The sequence below is a fragment of the Microtus pennsylvanicus genome, chromosome 13 (genome assembly GCF_037038515.1).
Source record: "Microtus pennsylvanicus isolate mMicPen1 chromosome 13, mMicPen1.hap1, whole genome shotgun sequence".
Taxonomy (NCBI): Eukaryota; Metazoa; Chordata; class Mammalia; order Rodentia; family Cricetidae; genus Microtus; species Microtus pennsylvanicus.
In genome coordinates this window covers 47,237,769-47,264,341 of record NC_134591.1, presented here as the reverse complement: position 1 = coordinate 47,264,341, position 26,573 = coordinate 47,237,769, and the positions used below count along the sequence as shown (strand labels likewise).

Genomic DNA, 26,573 nt, shown 5'->3' with positions numbered 1-26,573 from the left:
TCACTCTTATTATGATTCCAAACTGAGAGAAGAAGACACTGAATTACAGAGAGGTTCAAAACTACTCCTGTGACTCCATCCCACTTTGATACTACTGACACAGTCAGAACACAGAGTGCAGGTGAAAGACATGCTCAGGCCAGAACCACTGATGACCCTGAGTGTCCCTGTTATTCCTTTGTGTTTCATGCCTATTGCTACTCTATTGTCTCCAAAACATACACACACTTTTCCTCACTTCTACTGATGCCACTTGAGCTTGGTGGTATTCTTGTTTCCATCCTTGTCTCTTTTCATGCCAATCTTTCACACAATGGCCAAGGTGATCTTCTTCATATGTAAGTCATATCCTCCTCTGCTGCCATGGCTCTCTGTTGCCTTGAGTATAAAAGCCCCGATCTTTACAACTGGCTATGAGGCCCCACGCCATCTACCTCATTAGCCTTTTTGGTCTCCACTGCTTCCACCATTCCTCTTGCTTGTTTTGTAGCAGCTACTGTCCCTTTCATATTCTTCCAACATAGCAGGCATTTCCTTCCTAAAGGTCAGTGCCAAGCTCTTCTTCTGCCCAGATCCTTCTTCTCTGGGGACCCGAGTGACTGCTTATGTCACTCGCCTGCTTATGTCAGTCCTTGTTCCGGTGTCCCCTGGAAAACGGTACCTACCTAGACTACCTTCTCTATACCCTCCATTAGTCATGCCACCGGGGCAAGTGGAATTATGACCTTTGTTCTCTGCCTCGCCCTTCTCTTGTTCTGTTGTAATAAGAGTGGCGGGGCTGCGTCCCCAGGACCCTGGCTGCCTGCTAGCTTATGCCTCGAAATAATTACACGGACACTGTATTTTTTTAAACACTGCTTGGCCCATTAACTCTAGCCCTTACAAGGTAATTCTCATATCCCGATCAACCCATCTCTAATAATCTGTATAGCATCAGTCTTACCGGGAAAGATTCTAGCCTACGTCCATCCTGGGTCTGAGCTTCATGCGTCTGCCCGGGAGAGGGGAGCATGGCCTCTGAGCTCACTTCCTCTTCCTCCCAGCATTCTGTTCTGTTTACTCCTCCCACCTATGTTTTAACCTATGAGACCAAGCAGTTTCTTTATTACTTAACCAATGACCTTCCTCCATCATTGTTCCTCCGTATTTGTTCAAAGTTCTGTTTGGACTTAAGAAGAGGCACTTTCCCCAGGTACCCCCATGTCTTCATACAGCACACACTCTCTCCAAGATAGGCTGGGCTACAGAAAAACTTCCAAAATCATTGTGTTTGCTCACACTCCAAATAATCTTTGTGTCACTGTCCAGTCCATTGTCTTGGCCCCAGAATGAGTCTCCCCACAGAACTGACTGTCTTGTTTTCTTGTTCAAGAGGTTATGACCTTTGTAAAATTTATTCTTTAAATATCTCATTGAGCAACTCTTTTACCACATGTATAATGAGGATAAGAGCCCTGACCTTCTGGATTGTGTCTATGAACTACTGTGTGTAAATTCCCAAGTAGAACCCTCAAAACAGAGCGAACCTGAAGAAATGATGGCCGGGGTTGACAGTGGCCATGGTGATAATGGTAGCATCATTGAAATGAACTAAAATTAAATGTCACTTCCTTCAAGCGGTATGGGAGAGATTTACACTTCCTATAAACGTAGGGGTAGCTGTTTTACTTTTGCCCCTATAGCCACATTGCTTTCCAAGCAAAATGATATCACACGACACAGTGTTGACTCTATTCTATTAGATCATTAATTGCTTGTGTTTTTGTACCTGACAAGGAGCCTGCATTGTGGTAAACACTGAGGAATAATATAATTTTAAATAATATAATTTAATTATTATTAAATAGACATTTCTAATCTTGTATTATATACCTCTTGTGAATCCAGTCAATGTAAGTGGGCTCTGTTTCCCAAGAAATAGTACTAAGAGCCACAGAAGGCAGCTACTCCACTAAGGCCACACACTAATACTCTACAGGGCCTAGAGTGGAATCCTGGTCCTGAGCCCCATGGTTCTCCCTTTCAGCTGTGCTGCCTCCAGAATGTCTCTCTGATTCAAAAAAGTTAAATTCAAAACTGAATAAAGGGGCTGGAGAGATAGCTCCAGGGACTCCACCACCCTCTTTTGATGTCAGTGAAAACCTACACACGCGGTATACATGTGTACAGACACATCCACATAAATTAAAACTACTGTGCCTTAGAAGCCAGGGCACGTGATCCCTAGTGACCCCAGTAGTCCTCTTCAGGGAGTTGGACCTGCATGGGTGCTTCTTGAACTAACTTTCAAAGAATTCTTTGAGTGACGATCAGTCTTCTAGTAGTTGCATGTTTCCAGAGCAAAACATTTTGTTAAAAATCCATGAGACCTGGCTAGACAACAAGGTACCAGACCCACCTCTATTGTCTCCATTACCTTTGTAAAGTCACTTTCTCCCTCCGAGCTCTGTGTTCTTTGTAAACTAAGCATGTTATACTTCACTCATGGATGTCTCTTCTATAACATGATTCTAAAGTGTCAATAACTGAGCTTTAGCAGGGACGTTGAAGAAAGTAATTATTTCCAGGAAAGTTTATTCAAATTAGGTGATTTCTATTGTTGGAATCAGGTTGGTATTATGTGGTTCTTTTATTTTCATTTATTTGTTTAAATGTAAATTTCTTTTTAGAATTTATATTTATTTGTGTGTATGTGTGAGTGTGTGTGTGTGTGAGTGAGTGTGTGTGTGAGAGAGAGTGTGTGTGTGAGTGTGTGTGTGTGAGAGTGTGTGTGTGAGTGTGTGTGTGTGTGAGTGTGTGTGTGAGTGTGTGTGTGTGAGAGTGTGTGTGAGTGTGTGTGAGTGTGTGTGTGTGTGTGTGTGTGTGAAGTACGTGTATTAGAGCATGAATGTGGAAGTCAGAGGACAACTTTGTGGAGCTGGTTTTCTCTCTCCACTTTTACATGTGTTCTGGGGGTTGAACTTAAGTTTTCAGGTTTCAGTGCACCTTTATGCTCTGAGACATCTTGCTGGTTGACACAATTTTTTAAATTGCAGATGATTAGCATCGTCTTAACACTAGTTGTATGAATTTTTCAAGATTGAAGACTTTCGTAGGACTCAAAAATGTGAGTCAGAGCACAGGATAGTATTGCAGGTAGAAAGTGTGACCATGCAAAGCTAGGAAGTATGTCATTTCTAACTGATTCCTGGTATGTTCTGCTGTGTCCGAGCTGGCTATAAGAACTGGGATAGTGCTGCAGACTCTTTTCTGGTCCAGGAAACCAGTGCCTGAAGATAGGGCAAGGGAGAAGATGACTTCTCAACTCCTCATTCCTCCAAGTGCCAATTTAGAGTCATGAGATGAAAATCTGGGTCTCTCTAGTATTCTGTTCTGCTTTGTTTTTAACATTAACTTCCTCCATGGGTTCAAAATTAAGAGCTATGTTCTGATATAGAGGCTATTTCTGGTACCGCTGGAATAAAATAGAAAGGAAAATATATGGAGGTCAGTGACTACATGCTACATCATTTCTTCCTGCTGAGTTAGAAGCACTACTGAGTATCTCTTTGTTTTTTCTTCCAAATTGTGAGCTGTATAAGAACATGGCAATGTCTACGTCCTTGGAATGACTTCACTCCCCAATCCAACATAACCTACTATATTGTCAAGAAGTTTCAATGTATGTATTGAATGAATGAAAAGATTCATAAGTGCACGAACCAATGCTCTGAATGTCTATAAACAGGTCTAGGAAATGACTTACATGTAGTTATGAGCAATATAACAATGCTTCAGTCAGTGATGGACCATGTGATAAACCTATAGATTCTATCACCAGGTATTTCACAGTTGCCTTTGTTTGTATGAGTACACTTGAGAACACTTGCACCCTGGAAAATCACCTAGCAACACATTTATCAGTCCAGATCCTTCTTGTGAAGTGATAAATTGACCATAGTTTGAAAATACACCTATCTGTTAAATAGTGAACATACCCCCAGTTATCAAGGAAGGAGGGACGGATCCTTGTTTATAAACAAGGAAATAAAATCCAAGAAGGGTTTGATCTTGAGAAGGTCACTTGATGACTACAATATGAGGTTGGATTCAAAGTAGGTCTTATTGCTGCAACCATGACCCACAGCCAGGCTTCGAGGTCCCACTGTTTATGTGACACCACATGATCTCTGAAAGGGACATTATGCTTCGCATCTGTCTCTTCCTGTCCTGCTCACTTCCTTCCTTGCCCAATGGCAGAAACAGCCTGATCTTATGGAAGCGTTTTAAAAATGAGGTTCCCTTCTCTCAAATGACTTTATAACGTGTCAAGTTGACATATTCAGAACAACGACCCTGATCACAATGTCTCCTGATATGGTGATCTATGATTGTTATGCAAGTAGCAAATAAACAGTTCCATCTTGGGAAGGGCACTGTGCCTTGTTGCGGAATATTACTTTTAACTATTTATAGATGTGTTGTATTTGCTTAAGTAGCAGAATATTTGTTTAAGTATGTAAAGATGGGTTACATTTATTTATGCTGTATTTGTTTAATGTTGTAAAGATGTGTTGCTTTGCCTGCCTATGACACCTGATTGATCTAATAAAAAGCTGATAAATAAAAATCTAATAAAAAAAACTAGGCAAGGTGGATCTGGTGGGTAGAGAGACTAAATAGGAGGAGAAATCTAAGGAGGAATCTAGGTGAGAAGAAGCGGGGCGGAGAACAAGGGAGAAAAAGGGAGATGCCAGGGCCAGGCAGGCAGGCAGGCAGGCAGCCTCCAGCCAATCAGACAGATACAAGAAAGCAGGAAAGTAGGATATTTGGATGGAAAGAAAGGTAAAAGGCCCAGAGGCAAAGCGTAGATGAAGAGAAACAGGTTAAAATAAGTTATAAGAGCTAGTGGAACAAGCATTCATAACTAATAGTAAGATTCTATGTCATTATTTGGGAGCTAATTGGTGACCCAAGAGAAAGACGGATACGGTACCTCCTCCTTGTTGTAATGATGGCAGCCAGAGTGAAAGCAACGATTTGAATGCTCCTCTGTAAGATTTCCATTTCATTTATTCTAAGACAGTGAAAAAGTCAGCGTAGCCGCTCCAGATCAGAATACTGGGTGCATACTCTTGGAAGCGTTGACGTTGACAGGCAGAGATGTATGGGGCGTGCATGCAATTGTCCCCTCAACACAGCACTTTTTCAGCATTACCAATGAGCTGGATTGGATTAAGTATATTTGCACCAAAAGCAAAAATAAATATTGCTTTCTTTAATGCCACAAAAGGTTGGGATTCAATTGCCCTTGGCCTGAGGCACCTCCTAGCTCTATTGATTGGTCAGTGTCAGAATGCCAGACAATCTGTCATCAACAGCCCCTGCAAAGTGCTTAGTAAGTGGGCTGTGCTCTTCTGTGCTACAGATAAATGCAGTGTCCTTTATGCCAAATAAGAATACTCATAACCTATTCACTCCTCATCACGCCAGGGTATTACGGCGTTTTCCTCCCGTCTCTTCATAGATCACCATTTATCAGGAGACACTATGATCAGGGCGGTTGTGCTGGACATGTCAACTTGACACATTAAAGACATTTGAGAGATGGCAACCTCATTTTAAAAATGCCTCCAGAAGATCAGGCTGTAGGCAAGCCTGTGGGGCACTTTCTTAATTAGTGATTAATGGGGGAGGGCCCAGACCATGTTCGTGGTACCAGCCCTGGGCTGATGGTCCAGGGCTCTATAAGAAAGCAGGCTAAGCAAGCAATGGGAAGCAAGCCAGTAAGCAGCCCTCGTCTAAGACCTCTGCATCTGTTCCTACCTCCAGTTCCTGCCCTGTTTGAGTTTCTGTCCTGACTTCTTTTGATGATTATTAACAGTACTATTGAAATGCAAGTTTGACAAACCATTTCCTCTTCAACTTGCTTTTTTTTGGTCATGGTTTTTCTATGCAGCCCTAGAAACCTGAACTAAGACAATGGTTAAGACAGAGAAAGATGGATAAGAACATGGCTTTCAAAATTAGAAAGATGAAGGTTTGAGTGCTAGGCCTTTCACTAAGAAGCTTCATAACTGCACAAATTCATGTGTTTGCTAAAAACACCTTCCAAAGCAGGAGGAAGAGATATTGGATGTATTTCTCTCCCACTAAGCCCTCTGTGCTAGCAGGGTCTCCACACAACTGATGCTCAGATAATCTCATAAATAGATGCTCAGATGGCTAAGGGGTTTGTCCGTGGTGACAGGTGACAGAGGTTGGACTTATGCCAAGCCCACCAACTCCAAGTCTAAGTTCTCAGGCTTCATTTGACTATTCTGAAGTAGTCTTGGGACTCAGGAAAGATCCTAAAAGATTGTCCCTTGGGTTAGAGGATGATGCTCACTTAACAATCCTATTTTAAATGTATTTTTAAAAATTCTTTGTTGTTTTCATACACCGTATTTTGTTCATCTTCACCCTACTTCTCTTCCTAGCTTCTCCCCAGTCCACCCCTGCCTACCCCTTCAACATTATGTCCTCTTTATTTTTTATTCCCTAACCATCTTGTTTTTAAATGGGGAAAGTGAGTTTTAAATAAGAGACTAATAATGTTCTGTATATGAATTAGTGAAAGGTGCTCCCTTCAAGGCTGGCAATCTATAAACTGAAGTCACTTCTAGGTGGGTAACACACAGAAATAATGACACCCTAGTAAGACCCTGAGCTGGAAGTAGAGTTTCAATCTCATGGACAGAAACCTTTGTGCAGTGTACAAGATATATAGTCCTCACTCTCCACTGGTTCATAGCAAAACCAGAACTCTGGCTTTTTGCCTGAATTGAAGCAAGGCTTTCATTCCTTAACAGTGATCTTTTTTATCAAAGTGATTTGGGAGAATGGGCTGCTCAGATCTGTAAAAGGAATTCTCTCCTACCCCAGGCTTTCAGGGGCTCTCTCTCCTACCACTTATTCCTAGCAGACAAGGAAAAGTTTTGCTGAAGGCCATTGCAGAATGCTATCCTCCAAGAATAACAGCATTACTATCTTCATCAGAGTGGTTGTGACTGCTGGCAAGAGACGCTCAATACTGGACCTGTTGGTGTTCCCTCATAGAAAGAGGTTATTAGAGCCTCACCTGAGATTTCAGCCAGTCCTTCCTGAACAGCTCTGGCAGTTATATGTAGTTCTTCTCCTACTGCATGTGATCTCCTGGTCTCAGGAGGTGTTCGACTACAGAGTGTGGAAGTTTACCCAAATAGAAGATCCTGTCTACACGATGATGGGGAAGTCATTATCCATGATTGGGTGAAACTTCTTGGTGGTTTTGCTGTTTGAATGGCTAAGTCCAACCTTGGTGTAATTGTATCGATTGGCCCTTGGTGCCTAATTGGTGGAATGGATTCTTTCCATCTCCTCAGGAAAAGCTCGTGCAAGAACATGACTCCTCTCTCCCATGCACAGCTTGGCTTCAGGGGGTCTCCTCTCCCTCTGTCCAGTCTCCTGCTTGGAAGTTGAGCATATTGGGCTCTAGAAGCTTCCCCATTTGCAACTTAACACTCCCCAGATCTAGGCACCACCTAGAAGAACTCAAAATTCTATCAAATCCTATCCAGACACTCAGAGAAAGGGAGGGCGGGACCAAGAGTAAAGAAGGGATTTGCCAAGGTCATGGCTGTGGAATAGTAAGATTGAAAGTTCATTTCAGAATCAAGGGGGATACTTTTTCTCTCCATAACAACATTGATAAAAGGTTTACTCTTTTTTGAAAAGCCCAAGGGTACAATTTTTTAAGGGAGCTCACTGGCCTTGAAGCTAGGAATTGACTATTGTAACTTCTTAGGTGGGAGGGGGCAGAAGAAAGACAGGGAGGGAGAAGTCCTTCATATCCTTCCCATGTGGAAACTGGCAAGTCCCTCACTTGTTCTAGGGGCCACAAGTTCAAATATGGGCATAGGAGCCATGTTGCATAGAAAAATATATGCTTATCTGTCTAGTAATTTTGTGACTAGACTTTTTCTGGGCAGAAAAGTGAGGATTTTTTCCACTCTCAGAGGGTTGCTGTGAAGACCAGATGAGATTGTCTGTGCGAGATGCTGAGGGCACTGCCTAGTTTGAAATATGTGTTATACACCTGTTAGCAGTGTTCATGGCCCAACATTTAGGGTCCTCCACAACCTGGTTCCAGAAGCAGGGATCAGAGTTGTTGGCCCCTAGGAAGCACCCTGAGTTTGGTTCCTTGATCTCTAGCAAACACCAGGGGCTATGAGCAGGAAACTTAATTTCTCTGTGTGTGTCAGCTTCCTTCTCTGCCATGTGACAAGGGCATGAGGGTCTACCTTCTTGGTTTAAGGTAGTCCTTGGGTGGTATACCCCCCCACACACACCCTTGCTACTCCTTCCTATGGGTAGGGATAGAATTTTCTGACTGACCAACTCAAGGAACTGAGCCTGTTGGGCCTAGACTACTCAGGAATGTGTTGAGCTTTGTTTTTTTTTTTTTATTTATGCCTCACGTTTATTTTGTTTTCTGTGGTTCTAGGTACATATTCTGGGCATGTAGGCAAGTGTTCTGCCAGAGCTCTACCCTTTGGCCTCAGCATGCTGGTTTGTGGAAGTCTGGGGATGTGAATACAGAGCTCTGCAAAAAAGCTCCATTCTGGTCTGCTCTTGGTCACATGGTGTGCTCTCTGGAAGCTGCTTACTTTATCCTCTTTTTGTGGCCGATGGGATGTTGAATTTGGGGATAAATCAAACAGAAGTCAATTTGGGCCACAGATGCAGAACATGCCTTTCAAACTCTGCCTTCATCAACAATAGAGCTAATATTTTTACCTCTGCCTTTTTTATTATTGAATCCCTTTTACACATCAAGCCATAAGATGAGACCAAGAGCAGGAATGTATCAACTATCATCCTTTTAACTTCAGTGATCGATATGCTTGTGACACTGCCAACAGTGTCTGGCAGCTTTGTATTGTATCAACACTGGTCACTATTATTCCTTCAAAATACGTTACCATTTTCTTCCCCTGACCAACTTTGACTCATCATTCAAGACTCATCTCATACAGGACATCCTGCAGGACATCTTCCCTGACTGCCCCCATTCCTACATTCCCAAAGGAGATAAAAAGCTTTCCTCTGTGACCTCTGAGTTCAGAATAGGGCCAAGCCTACATCATATTTCTGCTGCACGGTATCAGGTACGTACTTGGTGAAGGAAAGAAGGAAGGAAGGCAGGGGTAGAATAAGAGAGAGGGGTGAGAAAGAGGGGGGAATAAAAGGAGAGAGGGGTGAGAAAGAGGGAGGGGGAATAAAAGGAGAGAGGGGTGAGAAAGAGGGGGGGAATAAAAGGAGAGAGGGGTGAGAAAGAGGGAGGGGGAATAAAAGGAGAGAGGGGTGAGAAAGAGGGAGGGAAGGAAGGAAGGAAGGGAGGGAGAGTAGATTCAAAGAAGGGAGGAAGGCAGAGGGAAAACAGAAGCAGAGGAAAGACACAAGTAGTGGGAAGGCTGCTTCAGCAGAAGCAGAGTGCCAGCAAAGGCCAGTTCTCAGCGAGAATGGGCAACTGTACACTCTTGGGGAAAGCGCAGAAGGAAAAGAAGATGCAGGAGGGATAAGGTTGCGGGTGGGTGAAAAGCATGGGAAGATGCTCAATGATACTGAAAAGGCCTCAAGTCCAGGCCAAACAGCTCAGGGGCCCTCTGAGCTTACATGGAGAACCAGTGCTAGGTGAGCAGCGGTTGAGGAACTAAGACCAGACGTGATGGCGTCCTAACTTTAGTCCACTGTTTTGCTCCTCTAGAATCCCAAGCCACCAATTCTTGGTATCTACTGCCCCAGAGACTTGTTTTTACTCTGGAATCAATTATTGAAACCAACTTGCTATCAACCCAACTTTGAAATGTGACTCGGCTGCTTGCAGGACAGAGACGGAAGCTGCCTCCACAGGCATCTAGCCATCTGTCCTTTTCTGAGCAACCTGGCTGGGAGGCTCATTTGAATAATTGGTTTTGGCGGTGTGCACTTGTGGGTTAGACACCCGATTACACCAAGGGCCCAAGTGTCCTTTCAGCCTCCATAAAAACATCACTCAGGTTATATAAGGTAGGAGAGTCTCTAGGAGGTAAGGGTCTGTCTGGCCTTGGCCATTGCTCAGGCTGCCTCTGAAGCATGTGGTTCTTATGACCTTCAAGGAGTTATTTCCATCCTCTATGGCCTGATTTCCTTGCCTAAGGAAGGAGCATAACTCTTGCCTTGCCTCTGCTATAGGCTTCTCAAAGGGCTCTACAAAAAGATGGGGGGGGGGTTGCAACTCAGCCAAATAAATGCATGAGGATGGATTTAGGTAAAGATTGAAGTGAAGGAGAGTCCAATGTCAAGGACATATTGGCTGTGTCACAAATGTGGTCCCCAGAATGAGGTTTGAGATGAACCCTTCCCAGCCTTATCCCGCTAGTTAGATCAGTATGCTAGAGGGAGTTTGCTGTGTCTGTTTCTTTATCTGTCAAGAGAAAATAATGGTGCAATTCTGCTAATGGTTAAGTGAAACAGTAAATGCGAAATCCTTGGAATAGTGCCAGGTGCAGAAGAAGCAATACGTGTTAACTATCATCATCATTATCATCATCATCATCATTCAGTCCTGGACACCATGCCTCAAAGACAGGCAATGACAAACCTCTGGAGTATGTTTGGAGGACAGTAGGAAGGACAGGGTATGGGGCTACATATGACAAGTTGAAAGGCTCTGAGTGCTTCACCTGCAGAGCAGGAGCTAGCATCGATGGGAGATGGGGAAGAGCAAAAACACACAATCTTCCAACAATTGAATGACTGCTGGGCAGACACTAATCTGGACCAGAGGGAGCCTTCAGAAGGCAGAGACAGTAAGAGCTTGAACAGTGTCTTAACTAGGCTTTGCTGTGAAGAGACACCATGAGCACAGCACCTCTTACAAAGGAATAACATTTAATTGGGGTGGCTTGTATTTTCAGAGGTTCAGCCCATTATTATCATGGTGCAACATGGTGGTACCCAAGCAAGCATGGTGCTGGAGAAGGGGCTAAGAGTCCTACATCTTGACTTGCAGGTGACAGGAAGTGGTCTGTCTCTTGGGCATGGCTTATGCATAATATGTGACCTCAAAGCCCACCTCCACAGTGACACGTTTTCTCCAACAAGACCACATCTCCAAATATTGAACTGCCTTTGGAGGCCATTTTCTTTTAAACCACCACAAACAGAAAGTCCTTTCTAATAGGCAGAGGGAGCATGGGTGCAGCTGATGCCTTGGCATGTAATGGGGGGTGGGGGGCAGTGCTACTGTGCCTGAGTTTCCACAGCCAGGAGTTCGGGTAGGGGGGGTCACTGTGCCTGCGCTTCCACAGCCAGGGGTTCAGGTGGGAGAGGGGAGTCACTGTGCCTAAGCTTAGACACCCAGGGGCTCAAGTATGGGAGAGTTCACTGTACCTGAGTTTCCACAGTCAGGGGTTAATGCAGGCAGCCCTCAAAGATGCTGCTGAGGGGTTCCTGCCCTGAGTAAGGCACTGCATCAGATATTTGTCTGTGATGCGTAGGAGAGGAAGAAGAGGAGGAGCTGACTGATCTCTCAGTGGAGCTGCATGAAGCATTGTTTTCCATTTCTAGCTCAATGGAAAAAGTCAAGTTTTGATATTGACACAAAAGAAATAGAACATGAACATTATTTTATGTCCCATTCCACTTTGGTCAGCTTAAAATTTCCTTAATTCTTCCTCTGATTCTTAGGTGAAAATAGGCCCATTATAAAGTGTGTGTGTGTGTGTGTGTGTGTGTGTGTGTGTGTGTGTGTGTGTGTGTATGTGTGTGTGTGTGTGCACGTGTGTGCAGGTTTAACATACTGCTCCTGGAATTTCAATCTCACAATTATATTTAATGCTGTTTTTCCTGTTCTCCTTAGGACGCTTTTATGACTGCTGGATTCTTAAGAAACCCCATTCTTAATTTTTCTTTAGCCTACATATATATGAACATACATGTGTTTATTTGCATCATGTGTGTGCAGGAGTCTACAGAGGTCATAAAGAACTTAAGCGTTGGTTTCCCTGGAACTGGAGTTACAGGTAAGCAACTCTGTGGGTGCCAGGAACCACAGACAGGTCCTCTGCAAGAGCAGTAAGCATTCTTAACTGCTGAGCCACCTCTCTAGCTCCAGGTCCCTCATCCTTTCAAACCCCTCCTTTGTCACCCCCCGTCAGAAGGAGGTTCTCTCAGCTTCAAGAGACAGTCCAGCACGAGATCAAAAATAAAGGACTGTTCTCCTTAGAACACTGATATACAAAAGTGACCATTTGTGCCAGGAAACCTGGGATTGATTCTATACTACCCCTGGGCCTTCTTGCCATTCTCTGTTTAAAACGGGGCTGCCACACCACCTTCCTCACAGGGCTTGGATTCGAACTGAAGGAGACAATACATAGGGTGCACAGTAAGTAGACGCTTTTCCTCTTCTCACACAAGCACTGGGGTTCTTGTTGGTGACTGCTGAGTCTGGTTAGTGCCTTTGGCTTTCTCAAGTACCGGCACGGGGCATTAACACCCAGCAAGTCCTTAACAAACCTAGCTGAAATTAGATTTACTGCAATGAAGCATCTTTGCTACAATAGGATTACCAGCGCCGAGAGACATAGTGACCCTAGACCCCTGCTGCTCCCATAGCTTCTGCCTCTTCCTCCAGAGTCTGCAGTGCTGGGCCATAAAGCAGAATCAGTTCTGCATCACCCAGAGAGGCCTGTTCCGCCTGACCTCCACACTCCCAAGAAGCACTGAGGTCTTCAGAAGATGAGCAATTTCACAGCATCCTGCTATCTTTTGGGTAACTGCGTATTTTATGATGACTAATAGGCAATTACTATGGTAATATTGCAATTCAGCATGTGTGAGGTTGGGGAAATGAGAAATTATGGGTAACTACTTTGGACTCATTTCTATGGTAACAAAAAGTAATTGTCATTAAATACCAGTTATACTGAGGCTGTACCTGGTAATTATAGATTTTTATGCCCAGAAACATAAATAAAACCAATAAATTTATTCCAAGGTCTATGACTGTTTACTTGTACGTGGCTCTATGGAATACACAATGACAAACACCTAATTAAGAAATGCAAACCCAACACAGAATTTCATATTGTCATATGGAGATGGAAGGTCTGTTTTTCATAGGCAAGCCATTACCAATGCTCGGGAAATACAGTGGGGTGCAGGGGCGGGTAGGGCTGCTTTCTCTGCAGAGGAAACAAGAATGGCGGTGGTGGCAAGGAGACTATGCCAGTACCTCAGCCTGCATACAAAGCCTTGTGTTCTGCAACTCATTGAGAATTGCTCACTGATTCTCAACAGATCTGCCTGTCACCCCCACCTTGATGGCCTGACAGCTAGGCTTGCAGCTTCTTGGCTCTGTGTTGCTGGAAGTTGCAATACCTATCCATCAAGATATGAGTTGCCAGATACCCTTGGAACGGTTTGCAAACAACCACATTGCAAAATCAGTAGTCAGATTCTTTCTTTTCTTTTTTTAAAAAGTACAATATAACATAAATTTTACCATATTAACCGTCGTAAGTGTGTGGCTCAATGGCATTAAACATTGGTAATGTGTTGCCATTGGCACCATCCCTGAAACCTAGGCCTGTTCGCCCACTAAACAGTGATGCTCTTCTGCCCTTCCCAAAGCTCCACAAGCATCATACTGCTTCCTGTTTGTGATTTCAGTGACTACTTGAAGCTCCCTCATGTAAATAGAACCCAACAGTTTTTGTCTCCTTGGAGCTGGTTTATTTCACTTGGCGGCACTATTCCCCAGGTTCATCCATGGTGTAACCATGCTTCTCCTGACAGAGCTTCCCCCTGGAGCATCGACTGGATGAGGAGAGTTACCTTTTTCTACATTTAGTTCCTCTAAGAAGTCTGGAGGAAAATGGAGGCTTGGAGTGAAAGTTGTGTTGTCTAAAGACAACAATCCCTGCAAGCTAGGGGAGGAAACTTGTAAAAGTTAGAGCCCAGAGACCCGAGATGTAAGCCTGGAGCCTTGCCCATGGCTCTTCACCTTCTTAGAATGTTTCCCATTTTCTCTAACGGATATAATAAAAGCTGTCTTTCCTTTCTTAAACCATTGTACTAATCAAACGCAATATTTAGGTGCTTTTAAAAGCATCGGGCTCTCCAAGATGGCAAAATGGTGCCCAAGAATCCAGAGTGTCACCTTCTAACAGCCACTCATCCTGTGAAACCGGAAGCATATTCATGTCATGACAGAATGCGATTAAACAGTTAGGGATGGAAACTGACGGCATCTGGCCATAGTTACTCTCTTCTGGGGACTTTAGCTTTGTGTGGCAGCGCCATCACTACACACCACTGTTTATTTGTTCATTCAGAAAATAGAGATAACGGGCCCATTCTGTGTCAGCCATGATGACAGGCCTGACAGGAACAAGGCAGACAAAGTCACATATATACATGATTACAAATCAGGCCAGGACCAGGGAAGGTGCTATGAAAGGGTGCGGCGGGGAGCCCACTGCCTCTTGCAGGTGCTGGGACGGCCTTCCCATGGATTCTCTGGAGACCTGATGTCTGCAGGGGGAAGGGAGATGGACTTGGAGTGTCGTGAGCATGTTAGGGTACATTTTGCCCTATGTCATTGTTACACATAATAAGGGTTATGTACTGTCAATTCATATGATATAACAATTTAGAAGCTGCCATGAAATATACTGTGGTTGCCACATATTGTAATATAAACTTTAATATAGGCCATATATACTCTTAGCACAGCCACAGTATGGCACCATACACAGTAATCTAGCTAGTAGACTCTGCTGCTCTTTAACACACTGAACATTCCCAGAATAGCACAACAACCATCTGCTGCTATTACAGTCTAGGGTAAAGTGTGTGTGGGAATATTTCTCTCTCTCTACCTCCCTCTCTCTTTCTCGTGCATCCCAAGCTGCCCTCAAACTCACTGTGTAGCCAAGGACGACCTTGAATTTCTGACCTTCCAGACTCCACCTCCTGAGTAATAGTGTTATAGGCATGTGCCACCATGTCTGGTTCTAATGGGGCGCTGGATATTGAACCCTGGGATCTGTGTGTGCTAAGCAATGAATCTACCAATTAAACCACACCCCGGGTTATATTAACCTTCTCTACCAATTAGAATTAAAGTATAGGTGTGGTGTTATTAAATATATAGGCTGAGATGAGAGAACTGGGAAAGTGACTGTGTTTTTTTTTCTATATTGGATCACATGCTTCCTTAATATGGAGAAAACAGGGAGAGGAGTAGGAAGGGGGGAAAGGAATAGATTTTTATTTAGAACTTACAATGTTCCCAGTACTGTGCTTTAAGTGTGTTATCTCCCAAAGTTCTCCTCTTTCATTTCCCACTGACAAATGACAGACAGACAGACAGACAAATGGATGGATGGATACATACATACATACATACATAGCTTATTCAGGCTGTGTCAGTTACCCAAGGTCCTGTGGCACACAGACAGTGGATCAGAAGTTGATGTCACACCTGACTAAAAGCAAAGCCCATGTTATCACTCACTTCATAACTCTGAAGACCCTCCATCCCTCCACACTGCAGGGAAGTGGCCTGTGATCTGCCTTCCTATCCCCTGAGGTGCCTCAGTGCAGGCCTGTCTTGCCATAGACTCAGAGGCACCAGGCCCAGCCCTGGCTGCAGCAGGACAGACAACAGGGAGGACAGGCCTTTATTCACACCTGCCCCACCACTGGCTGTAGCCCTGGTGTAGATTCTTTAGCTTCTCCCAGGCATTGCACCTCTACAGGGAGCTGCTGAGAGAAGAAAAGTCGAAAGGGCATGAGAGGGAAACAGGGACACTGATGCCTGTGTTCTGACCTGTGTCTTGTGAACCCACCAGCATCCTGTGAAGTCCGGCTTTGTTGCCCCAGAGTTCGAAGGGCCAGCCTCCCTTTTTCCTTCCCTCAAATCATCCCTCGGCTACTAAGCTAGTTTGAGTGGATTTTTATATTTGAAAGCAGAAGAAACCCTAACAGAGCCCTCCCTTCAGAGTTGTGAGGATTAAATGAAATACATGTGAGGGCTTGCCAGACCATTGAGCCAGCAAGCAGACTTCCTGGGATGGCATTTCCCCAAATGTTTCATAACCTAACCCAGGTGCTGGGCTGTGTGGACCACGGCACTCAACCTTTTAGAAACACTGAGCTCCACATTTCTCTTCCGAGACTGCTTGTGTTCAAGACCATATGCAACATTCTGAAAAGTAACTTCACTTAGTTCAGAATTTCCCAAACTTATTTAAACTCCAAATTATTTTTTCTGCCATACACCTTAGAGAACCATGGCAAACCCAAGAAATATGACTGCAGAGAGAGCGTGGGAGGAACTGACGTGGAAGGAATTGTCGTGGGGACTTCAGGGCACCTTGAACGGATGCATTCTGAGTCTCTATTACTGTTTTTCCTATATCTTCCCTATACTCTAAACCTGTAGAAATGAATGCTCATGATTGATAGGATCCTTTTGGCTGTTCTGATCTGTTTTAAAATCAGGATTAATGCTGTGATTAGAGACTTTCTGCAGCTCTTGTAATGAGAAAAGATCATATTTTTTTACTTAGGAGAATGTTGGGAGTTGAAACTTCACCTTGAAACCATTTCTGAGTGTTGGAGCTACATGCCCCCAGTCACAAAATATGGACCCTGAAGATGTATGGAAAGCATCTAAACCCCTTCCTACTCCCTGGCCATCAGAAGCAGAAAGAAAGGAGCTGTGCTGATCAAGGTCATGGACCGGTTTCTAGCTAACCCTTCCCTGGACAGCAGCTGATGCATAGACAAGCATGTGGGGTGGCAGAGCTGACCTCTCTCTGACCACTGTGGCTCTCGTAATTAACCAGAAATGTGAACATAAATCAAGCGGTCTTTCTGCCACTGTTATCACTAACCACACATTCTGTCTGGGGAAGGGAGAATGGGATTACTCTTGGGCCTGCAACAAGCTGTAAAACCTGCAGATGCTAATGAGCCATCACTCCAGCCAATTAGGAGAAGAAGCAAAATTGACTTTAATGAAGGCTTCATGCATCCCATGGGTCTCTCTCAGACCCAGGGGTACCAGAGAGCCCCTCTGGACCCAATTTCCATGGTTTTAGAGAGGACTAAAGCAACCTTGTGTAAAATGGTTCTACCTGGCTGTGGGAAGATCTTACATCCGAACTCAGCCAAGGGCCTTGGCAGTCTCGTCTATTTTCTTTCTTCATCATTAGGGTCATTCCTTTCATGGCTTACATCCATCACTTCCTGAGCATCTGTTATTGGCTAATTCCTGCTGCTAGGCAGTGAGGACACAAAAACTGTCCTGTCTTCTGCTGCCCTGAAGTTCAGTGGGGTTCGTGAACACTCTCCAAAGCTACAGCAAAGAATTCCCATGATTGATTGGCCTCTTGTTCCCTTTCCAATGATAACCAGGCCTGTGACAACCCAGAAGGCAGCTGACACTTTTGGGGGGATTGGGGGAAATGATTCCTAGAACACAAATATAAGCTGAGTTGTCAGGAGTTAGCCGGTGAATAAGGGATGAGCTGGTTCTACAAAGAGGGCCAGTTATAGAGAGAAAGTCTAGGGCAATAGGCTTTGCTTAGAGAAGTCATAGGAGCGTTTCTGGAAGGAAAGGACGTGGGCCAGACTGAAGTCAGTGCAGACACAGGCACCCGGGCACACAAAGCCTTCCATACAAAGCTTGAAGAGGTTGGCTGCTGTCTTGAAGGTTACGGGCCTGATCAGATCTAAAGAGGTGTCATTTGGGCAGTGAAGTTAGGCAGTCAATTATCTACCGCCATGTGCTCTGGGCAAGTCCGTTGCCTCGGCTGTGTAATAAGGGCAATAAGACTGTCTCTCTCGGAGAACTCAATGTTCTTTTGGCAAATGATCCCCTGGGCAGTGGAATTTTAGGCTATAAATGATCGTTCTAAGATAGGAGAAAGAACGTTCAAGATACGGCCTACGAGCAGGAGTGAGGCTGAGTGGGATGTTCTCCAAAGAGAAGTACTACCCCCATGATCAGGGCTGCTATTCTCCTTCATTAAGGATCTCCTAGGAGAAACACAGCAACAAATCGGGGAACGTTATAACCACTGTCTGAGATTCTGCAAAGCTCATTCTTCCCCATCATTCCTGCCGATACATCTGCCCTGCTGCGGGATAATTGTCTCTTATACAAGAGAAATTGAGCATCAGCGAACCCCTCAGGGTTATGGAGGTAGCAGGTGCTAAAATTAATATTAGTTCTTCTGGTTCTTAGTCTATCAGTCTGTTCAGAAAACTCCAGCAAGTGACTTTGGATAGTCGTCTATAAATGGCCAATGACATTAGCTGCACTCGGGAGGTGGAGGAAAATGTCCTCTGATTTTAAATTTTCCTCTAATAATTCCTCTAATGGTTAGGCTAGAAATTATTTCTTAATTGCCTCGTTTCCATCCCTCCATCCTGCCACTTCCTGCTTCTAGACATTTGTCCCCAGTCCCTCACCTGTAGTTGCCCAGGTAGACTCCATCAGGGTTGAGCATTGGTGCAATCTTGAAGACCAAGTGTTCTCGTAGGATACGGGCAATAGGATGATGACTTACAAGGAAGTCAATGATCCCTAGGGAGAGAGACAGGTCTGGATTAGCCTCAAAGCGTTTCAAGAAGGATGGGGCACATTTTTCTTAGTGTATGAAATGACAAGAGGGCCAGTGACTGTTGGCCTCTGTCATTAGCTACTGTCTATAATTATGGATATATGGATATATGATGAGGTATCAGCTACTGTCTATAATTATGGATATATGGATATATGATGAGGTATCAGCTACTGTCTATAATTATGGCTATACGGATATATGATGAGGTATTTCCCAATGGGTTGTCCAAATATATCTCTGTTTCTAAGAGAAGGTAGCTCAGAACATAGCATTGAGACCTAGGAACAAGAGGGATAAAGCACTTCATGCAGATGGAGCAGAGAGGATTTCCAGGCATTCGAGCTGGGCCTTGGGAGTCCTTAGGGAACAGCAATAAATTCAGGAAGGTGCCCTCATCACATAACCACAGGGGCCTTCCTGAAATATCCCCTCTGGTACCCTTCTGATGATGCTCTGCATCTATTCACAGGAAAGGGGTTGGGTGACATAAATGGTCCTCAGTCCTGTTCCAAGTATCTGCTTCTTCACTGGAAACCTGTACATATAGTCAAAATACTGCTCTAACATTTCACAAAATTGGTGTAATGCCATAAAGTGGTAGGAGAGTCTCCCAAAGGCAGAGGAGACTTGTTTTCCACTGGATGAGAGGGAGCCTCTGAACGGCACCCTTACGGGTCTTGACAGACAGGCAGCAGGGTAACTAAGAGCAATTCATGTGCCCAGCAGCAGACACTTAGCTCTTGGAATGATAAATCACTTCAGAGTTCATTCCAAAGCTGCTGTGACCAGCAAGGGACATCTCGGGCTTTTCATTATGCCAGGCTGAGAATCCATGGGCAGCCCAGGGCCAGTTGGACATCATTTACTTCTCGGCTGACGAGGCAGTAGACCAGATGCCCTAATTTATTTGTTGGTCCTCATATTAGAGTTGCAGTTTGCCAATAAACAGGCAGGGTAATGATGCCAGGCGCCCTTGTTAGGGGCTAATAATTGCTTAATCTGTCCGCTAATTGACCCTGGCTCCCTGGGCAGCCCTCCATCAAGGAGGCAGCCGGCACGCAGGGCTGGGCCATGCTGCCTCAGAGAATGGCTTCTGGAAATGGGAGGCGCTCACCTCCTTCACAGATGAGCAGATTAATTGGGCTGCCAATTAGGCACCTAATAAAAGAATGAGGGAAAACAAAGGCAGACAGACTATGGCTATCGAGACCTCACCTTCCCAGGTACACTAGGGCAATGGGAGGGTAAATTTCAGACTTATAACTTAGCTCGAAGTCAGAGTGAATTGAACAAGAACCCTTCCCACCCACCCTTCTTCCTATACCCCCCTCCACCTCCACACATGCTAGGGATCAAACCCAGGTCCCTGTGCTTGCAAGGCAAGCACTGTACTTCCCAACCCCTCTCCCCAGACCCCAACTAATCTTATAAGAGAAGAGTCATTAGATTTTTCCCCTCCCTCTCTTCCTCTATTTACAACTTGGTAGGATGGTTTCTGGAAGAGGGACTGGGCTAAGTTGTCCAGAGGTTTGATGAGGCAAAGAAGGGTGGAGGAGGCTCTGGGTAGAGAGCTACCTCATGAAGGAAAGGTAGCAGGAAGTGAAGTATCATGGGAAGGCACACAGGAGAAAGCAAGCATGGAGAGGCAACAGCATGCCAGGGCAAGCTTCGCATGGATGGAGAGGGCAGAGGGATCCAGGAAGCAGAAAAGACTTGGGGATTAATATTTGAATCTTAGTTGACTATTGGCTGAAAGTGTTGAGCTCTTGCTTTGACCAGATTTTTCATTTCAATGGAAGGATGATACCTAATCTGTCAAGTGAGGTAGGGGTAGCCTTCACCTTGCTGCGAGACACCAATAGCTGCCATGACACCAGTCTTTGGTATAGTCGTGATTTTGTCATGCCCATTCCTCTAAGTATGCATCATCAACACTGGGGAAAACAGGATGGCAGGAAGGTGAGGAAGAGAAGGGAAGTAGCTGAAGATCTAAAATTAAAGTTAGGTGCCGAGATTCTTGCCTGATGCCAACCTCCAGCTGACCAGGATGAGCTTTGCCAGACCAACCTTCTGTTCAATCTTTATTCTCATTGTCCTCATTTCTTCTAAAATGCTTGGCTGAGGACTGAGCCTACAGCCAATGCTTAGGAGATGCCTATTAATGGGGCTGGAGAGATAGCTCGATTATTAAGGGCAGGAATTGCTCTTGTAGAGGACCCACGTTTGATTCCCAGCATCCACATCAGGTGGGGCTCATATCCTGCCTTCAGTTCTAAAGCTAGGGGTATTTGATGCCTCCGGTTTCCATGGGTACCTTCACTCATGTGCATGTGAACATGTTCACACAGATACACACAAGTACATAGGATTTTAATTAATAAAACTAAATATTTTTTAAGAAAGAGAAATAAAGAAATACTTATTGTTGGACCATCCTTGACAAAGCCAATAATTAGTTGATCTGACAGCCCCTCACTCTGCAAACTGGGCATTCTATGATGAATACAATGTTCTTGCAGTGGAATCCTGAACAACAGGACAGCAAATCCACACTTGCTAGCCAAGGCCCTAGTGAGAGCTGCAGAGAGTCATGAGAACCCACAAAAGGCTCTTGAATCAATAAAAGCTGGGTGGTAGGGGGACAGGTGAGAGAGGGTCTTGGGGAAAGGGTCAGCAAGATGGGTGAGCAAGATGAAAGGTGCCAGGAAGGTAACCAGGCAAATGCTTACACCAAGCCTTGGTGGCAAGAAAGAAGATGGCTTTCTTGGCGGCACACAGTTCTTCACCTGGCGTTTAACTTCAGGGTTAAAGATACAGTTGGAAACCGTAGTCTCCAGGCTTTAGTCCTTCTTGAGAGGCATTAACTTGTTGTGTGACCTTACTCTCTCCACTCCTCAGTTTCTCAGTTATTATGAAAAAGTAATAATTATTAGGGGATACTACAAAGACTATGAGTTGATACAAACCAAGTGTCTCGCGTGGAGTAAGCATGTACATGTGTTGTTTTAATCATGGCTTTTAATGATTTGCTCATAGGTGGTGGGAAGGGAGGAGAAAAGTAAGGGACAAATCAGAGAAGCAAGCAAGGCTATATATGTATGTGTGCATGTATATATATATATGATAATATGCCATATATTATTTTATATGATATATATATAAACAAAAAACATTAGAGAATTACTATATGATTTAAAGTTAGGAAGACACAGGTCAGTTCGGGGCTCTGTAAGGCACTCGTGGCTACAGTGTGCCAGAGAAAGAATAGTGGTGGGCGAGGCTCTGGCAGCCAGGAGGGGCTCACAAAGCACTTGGCATGAGGAGCCAGGATCTGACCTGCTGCTGACCAGCAAGGGCCCTGAGGAGATGAAAGCCTGGAGAATCATGAGGACGCAGCCAGTGAAGGGGAGGTGATGCTCTCGAGATGACCTGAACTCTGCTCCAATCAAACAACCCTGCAGGAAATGACTGAGATTATGCCATCAGTCTGAAAGACCATGGCCTCAAAATAGAAACGGTCTAAAAGAATAAGGAAAAGCGCGTTTTGTGAGCCTGTGATCAGAGGGATCAAGGTTTGTGCTGGCTGCATCTGCCTTCCCTTCAGGCTGAAGGCTCCAGGAAAGGAGAACTAATCTGTTTTCTTCCGTCCTATCTCAGAGCATTGGTGCTGGGCACAGCAAGGGTACTCGGAGGATGGATGTGAAATGACTGAAGTCAGAGCCTCAATCGCAACTGCACACTTAGTATGTGACTGATTCGCAGTGCTTCTGGCTCCATTTTACAGGCAGGGAAACAAAGTCAAAGTGTGACATCACTCTTGGGGCCTAGGTGGGATCTAGACCAGTTCTGCGGGCTTCAGAGTAGTGCTTTTGCTGTTAGGGCGAGAGGGAATGAACTAGAAGACTGCTCACATGTGTCTTAGAGCATGTTTGCATCTGTGGGCATGTTTTCCTCTCCAGGTAGTTCTGTGTGAGGCTCACTGTCTCTGTTCTCTGCTCAGAGGTGGCATCCTGGAATGAGCAGAGCCCAGATTCACAGCGAGGCATGTGTGCTGGGCCCAGGCTACCACAGGCACAACCGCAGTCATCCAGATCTCCCCTGACTGCCCTCAGCCAAGCCCTCTGTCCTAAAATTATAGAACCACAGGCTTTACAGAATTTCATTCCTCTGCCAGCATGCTGGGCTCAGCCCATTTCACAGATGTAAAGGGAAAAGCTCCTTTTCACTTGTGATATAAGGCTGAATGCGCCATAGACAGAGGGGAGGAAGAATAAAAGAGGAACAGGTGTGGGAATGAAAGCAGAGTTGAGGAGGGACAAATAGTGAGAAATTATAGGTGGTGCTGGGTCTTGATGGCCAGCGCTATTGGTGGCTGTGAAACGGTGGAGTGAGAGGACTGTGTGTGCACCTGTGCACTCCCGCACACAGATGTGCATGTGTGCAAGAGGACTGTGTGTGCACCTGTGCACTCCCGCACACAGATGTGCATGTGTGCAAGAGGACTGTGTGCGCACCTGTGCACTCCCACCCACGGATGTGCATGTGTGCAAAAGGACTGTGTGTGCACCTGTGCACTCCCACCCACGGATGTGCATGTGTGCAAAAGGACTGTGTGTGCACCTGTGCACTCCCACCCACAGATGTGCATGTGTACAAGAGGACTGTGTATGCACCTGTGCACTCCCACCCACAGATGTGCATGTGTGCAAGAGGACTGTGTATGCACCTGTGCATTCCCACCCACAGATGTGCATGTGTACAAGAGGACTGTGTGTGCACCTGTGCACTCCTGCCCACAGATGTGCATGTGTGCAAGAGGACTGTGTATGCACCTGTGCATTCCCACCCACAGATGTGCATGTGTACAAGAGGACTGTGTATGCACCTGTGCACTCCTGCCCACAGATGTGCATGTGTGCAAGAGGACTGTGTATGCACCTGTGCATTCCCACCCACAGATGTGCATGTGTACAAGAGGACTGTGTGTGCACCTGTGCACTCCCGCCCATGGATGTGCATGTGTACAAGAGGACTGTGTATGCACCTGTGCACTCCTGCCCATGGATGTGCATGTGTACAAGAGGACTGTGTATGCACCTGTGCACTCCTGCCCATGGATGTGCATGTGTACAAGAGGACTGTGTGTGCACCTGTGCACTCCCACCCACGGATGTGCATGCGTGCAAGAGGACTGTGTATGCACCTGTGCACTCCTGCCCACAGATGTGCATGTGTGCAAGAGGACTTTGTGTACACCTGTGCACTCCCACCCACGGATGTGCATGTGTACAAGAGGACTGTGTATGCACCTGTGCACTCCCGCCCACAGATGTGCATGTGTACAAGAGGACTGTGTGTGCACCTGTGCACTCCCGCCCACAGATGTGCATGTGTACAAGAGGACTGTGTATGCACCTGTGCACTCCCACCCACGGATGTGCATGTGTGCAAGAGGACTGTGTGTGCACCTGTGCACTCCCGCCCACAGATGTGCATGTGTGCAAGAGGACTGTGTGTGCACCTGTGCACTCCCGCCCACAGATGTGCATGTGTACAAGAGGACTTTGTGTGCACCTGTGCACTCCTGCCCACAGATGTGCATGTGTACAAGAGGACTGTGTGTGCACCTGTGCACTCCCGCCCACAGATGTGCATGTGTACAAGAGGACTGTGTATGCACCTGTGCACTCCCGCCCACAGATGTGCATGTGTACAAGAGGACTGTGTGTGCACCTGTGCACTCCCGCCCACAGATGTGCATGTGTACAAGAGGACTTTGTGTGCACCTGTGCACTCCTGCCCACAGATGTGCATGTGTACAAGAGGACTGTGTGTGCACCTGTGCACTCCTGCCCACAGATGTGCATGTGTACAGGAGGACTGTGTGTGCACCTGTGCACTCCCACCCACAGATGTGCATGTGTACAGGAGGACTGTGTGTGCACCTGTGCACTCCTGCCCACAGATGTGCATGTGTACAAGAGGAATGTGTGTGCACCTGTGCACTCCCGCCCACAGATGTGCATGTGTACAAGAGGACTGTGTGTGCACCTGTGCACTCCCGCCCACAGATGTGCATGTGTACAAGAGGACTGTGTGTGCACCTGTGCACTCCCACCCACAGATGTACATGTGTGCAAGAGGACTGTGTGTGCACCTGTGCACTCCTGCCCACAGATGTGCATGTGTGCAAAGGACTGTGTGTGCACCTGTGCACTCCCACCCACGGATGTGCATGTGTACAAGAGGACTGTGTATGCACCTGTGCACTCCCGCCCATGGATGTGCATGTGTACAAGAGGACTGTGTGTGCACCTGTTCACTCCCACCCACAGATGTGCATGTGTACAAGAGGACTGTGTGTGCACCTGTGCACTCCCGCCCATGGATGTGCATGTGTACAAGAGGACTGTGTATGCACCTGTGCACTCCCGCCCATGGATGTGCATGTGTACAAGAGGACTGTGTGTGCACCTGTTCACTCCCACCCACAGATGTGCATGTGTACAAGAGGACTGTGTGTGCACCTGTGCACTCCTGCCCATGGATGTGCATGTGTACAAGAGGACTGTGTGTGCACCTGTGCACTCCCGCCCATGGATGTGCATGTGTGCAAGAGGACTGTGTGTGCACCTGTGCACTCCTGCCCACGGATGTGCATGTGTACAGGAGGACTGTCCCACCCACGGATGTGCATGTGTACAAGAGGACTGTGTATGCACCTGTGCACTCCCGCCCACAGATGTGCATGTGTGCAAGAGGACTGTGTGTGCACCTGTGCACTCCTGCCCACGGATGTGCATGTGTACAAGAGGACTGTGTGTGCACCTGTGCACTCCCGCCCACAGATGTGCATGTGTACAGGAGGACTGTGTGTGCACCTGTGCACTCCTGCCCACAGATGTGCATGTGTACAGGAGGACTGTGTGTGCACCTGTGCACTCCTGCCCACAGATGTGCATGTGTACAGGAGGACTGTCCCACCCACGGATGTGCATGTGTGCAAGAGGACTGTGTGTGCACCTGTGCACTACTGCCCACAGATGTGCATGTGTGCAAGAGGACTGTGTGTGCACCTGTTCACTCCTGCCCACGGATGTACATGTGTACAAGAGGACTGTGTGTGCACCTGTGCACTCCTGCCCACGGATGTGCATGTGTACAAGAGGACTGTGTATGCACCTGTGCACTCCTGCCCACAGATGTGCATGTGTACAGGAGGACTGTCCCACCCACGGATGTGCATGTGTACAAGAGGACTGTGTATGCACCTGTGCACTCCCGCCCACGGAAGTACATGTGTGCAAGAGGACTGTGTGTGCACCTGTGCACTCCCGCCCACAGATGTGCATGTGTACAGGAGGATTGTGTGTGCACCTGTTCACTCCCACCCACGGATGTATATGTGTACAAGAGGACTGTGTATGCACCTGTGCACTCCCGCCCACAGATGTGCATGTGTACAAGAGGACTGTGTATGCACCTGTGCACTCCTGCCCACAGATGTGCATGTGTGCAAGAGGACTGTGTGTGCACCTGTGCACTCCCAACCACGGATATGCATGTGTGCAAGCCCTCTTCTTTTCTCATTTTTTCCTGACAAAATAATCCCGAGGAATGGCTTCCTGAGAGGACCAGTTCTTCATTCACACACACACACGCATGCATGCACCCATGCACACATGCACCCATACATGCATGTATACACGTGCCCTTAGGTGGAGGGCACTTTGACAGGAAGCAGTAGGTTCCAAGTAGAGGAGACGGTTTCTCCACAAACTTGACTGGTAACATTCAGGGTGTCAGCTCACTGCTCCAGGAAGCTGGGACAGCAGCTGCCCGCACTCTGGAGATCTTCAGACAGGCTATTATCACACCATTTTTGAG

The 26,573-nt window shown here is 46.1% G+C and overlaps 1 protein-coding gene across 1 annotated transcript in view; it reads right to left on the bottom strand.

The window, feature by feature from the left end:
- LOC142834369 (BEN domain-containing protein 5) overlaps nucleotides 1–26,573 on the bottom strand; it is a 1,100,005-nt gene that overhangs the window by 86,740 nt on the left and 986,692 nt on the right. Inside the window, exon 8 of the mRNA XM_075946804.1 lies at nucleotides 18,532–18,646. Coding sequence (XP_075802919.1) covers nucleotides 18,532–18,646 — 115 coding nt within the window. The remainder of the gene's footprint in view (nucleotides 1–18,531; nucleotides 18,647–26,573) is intronic.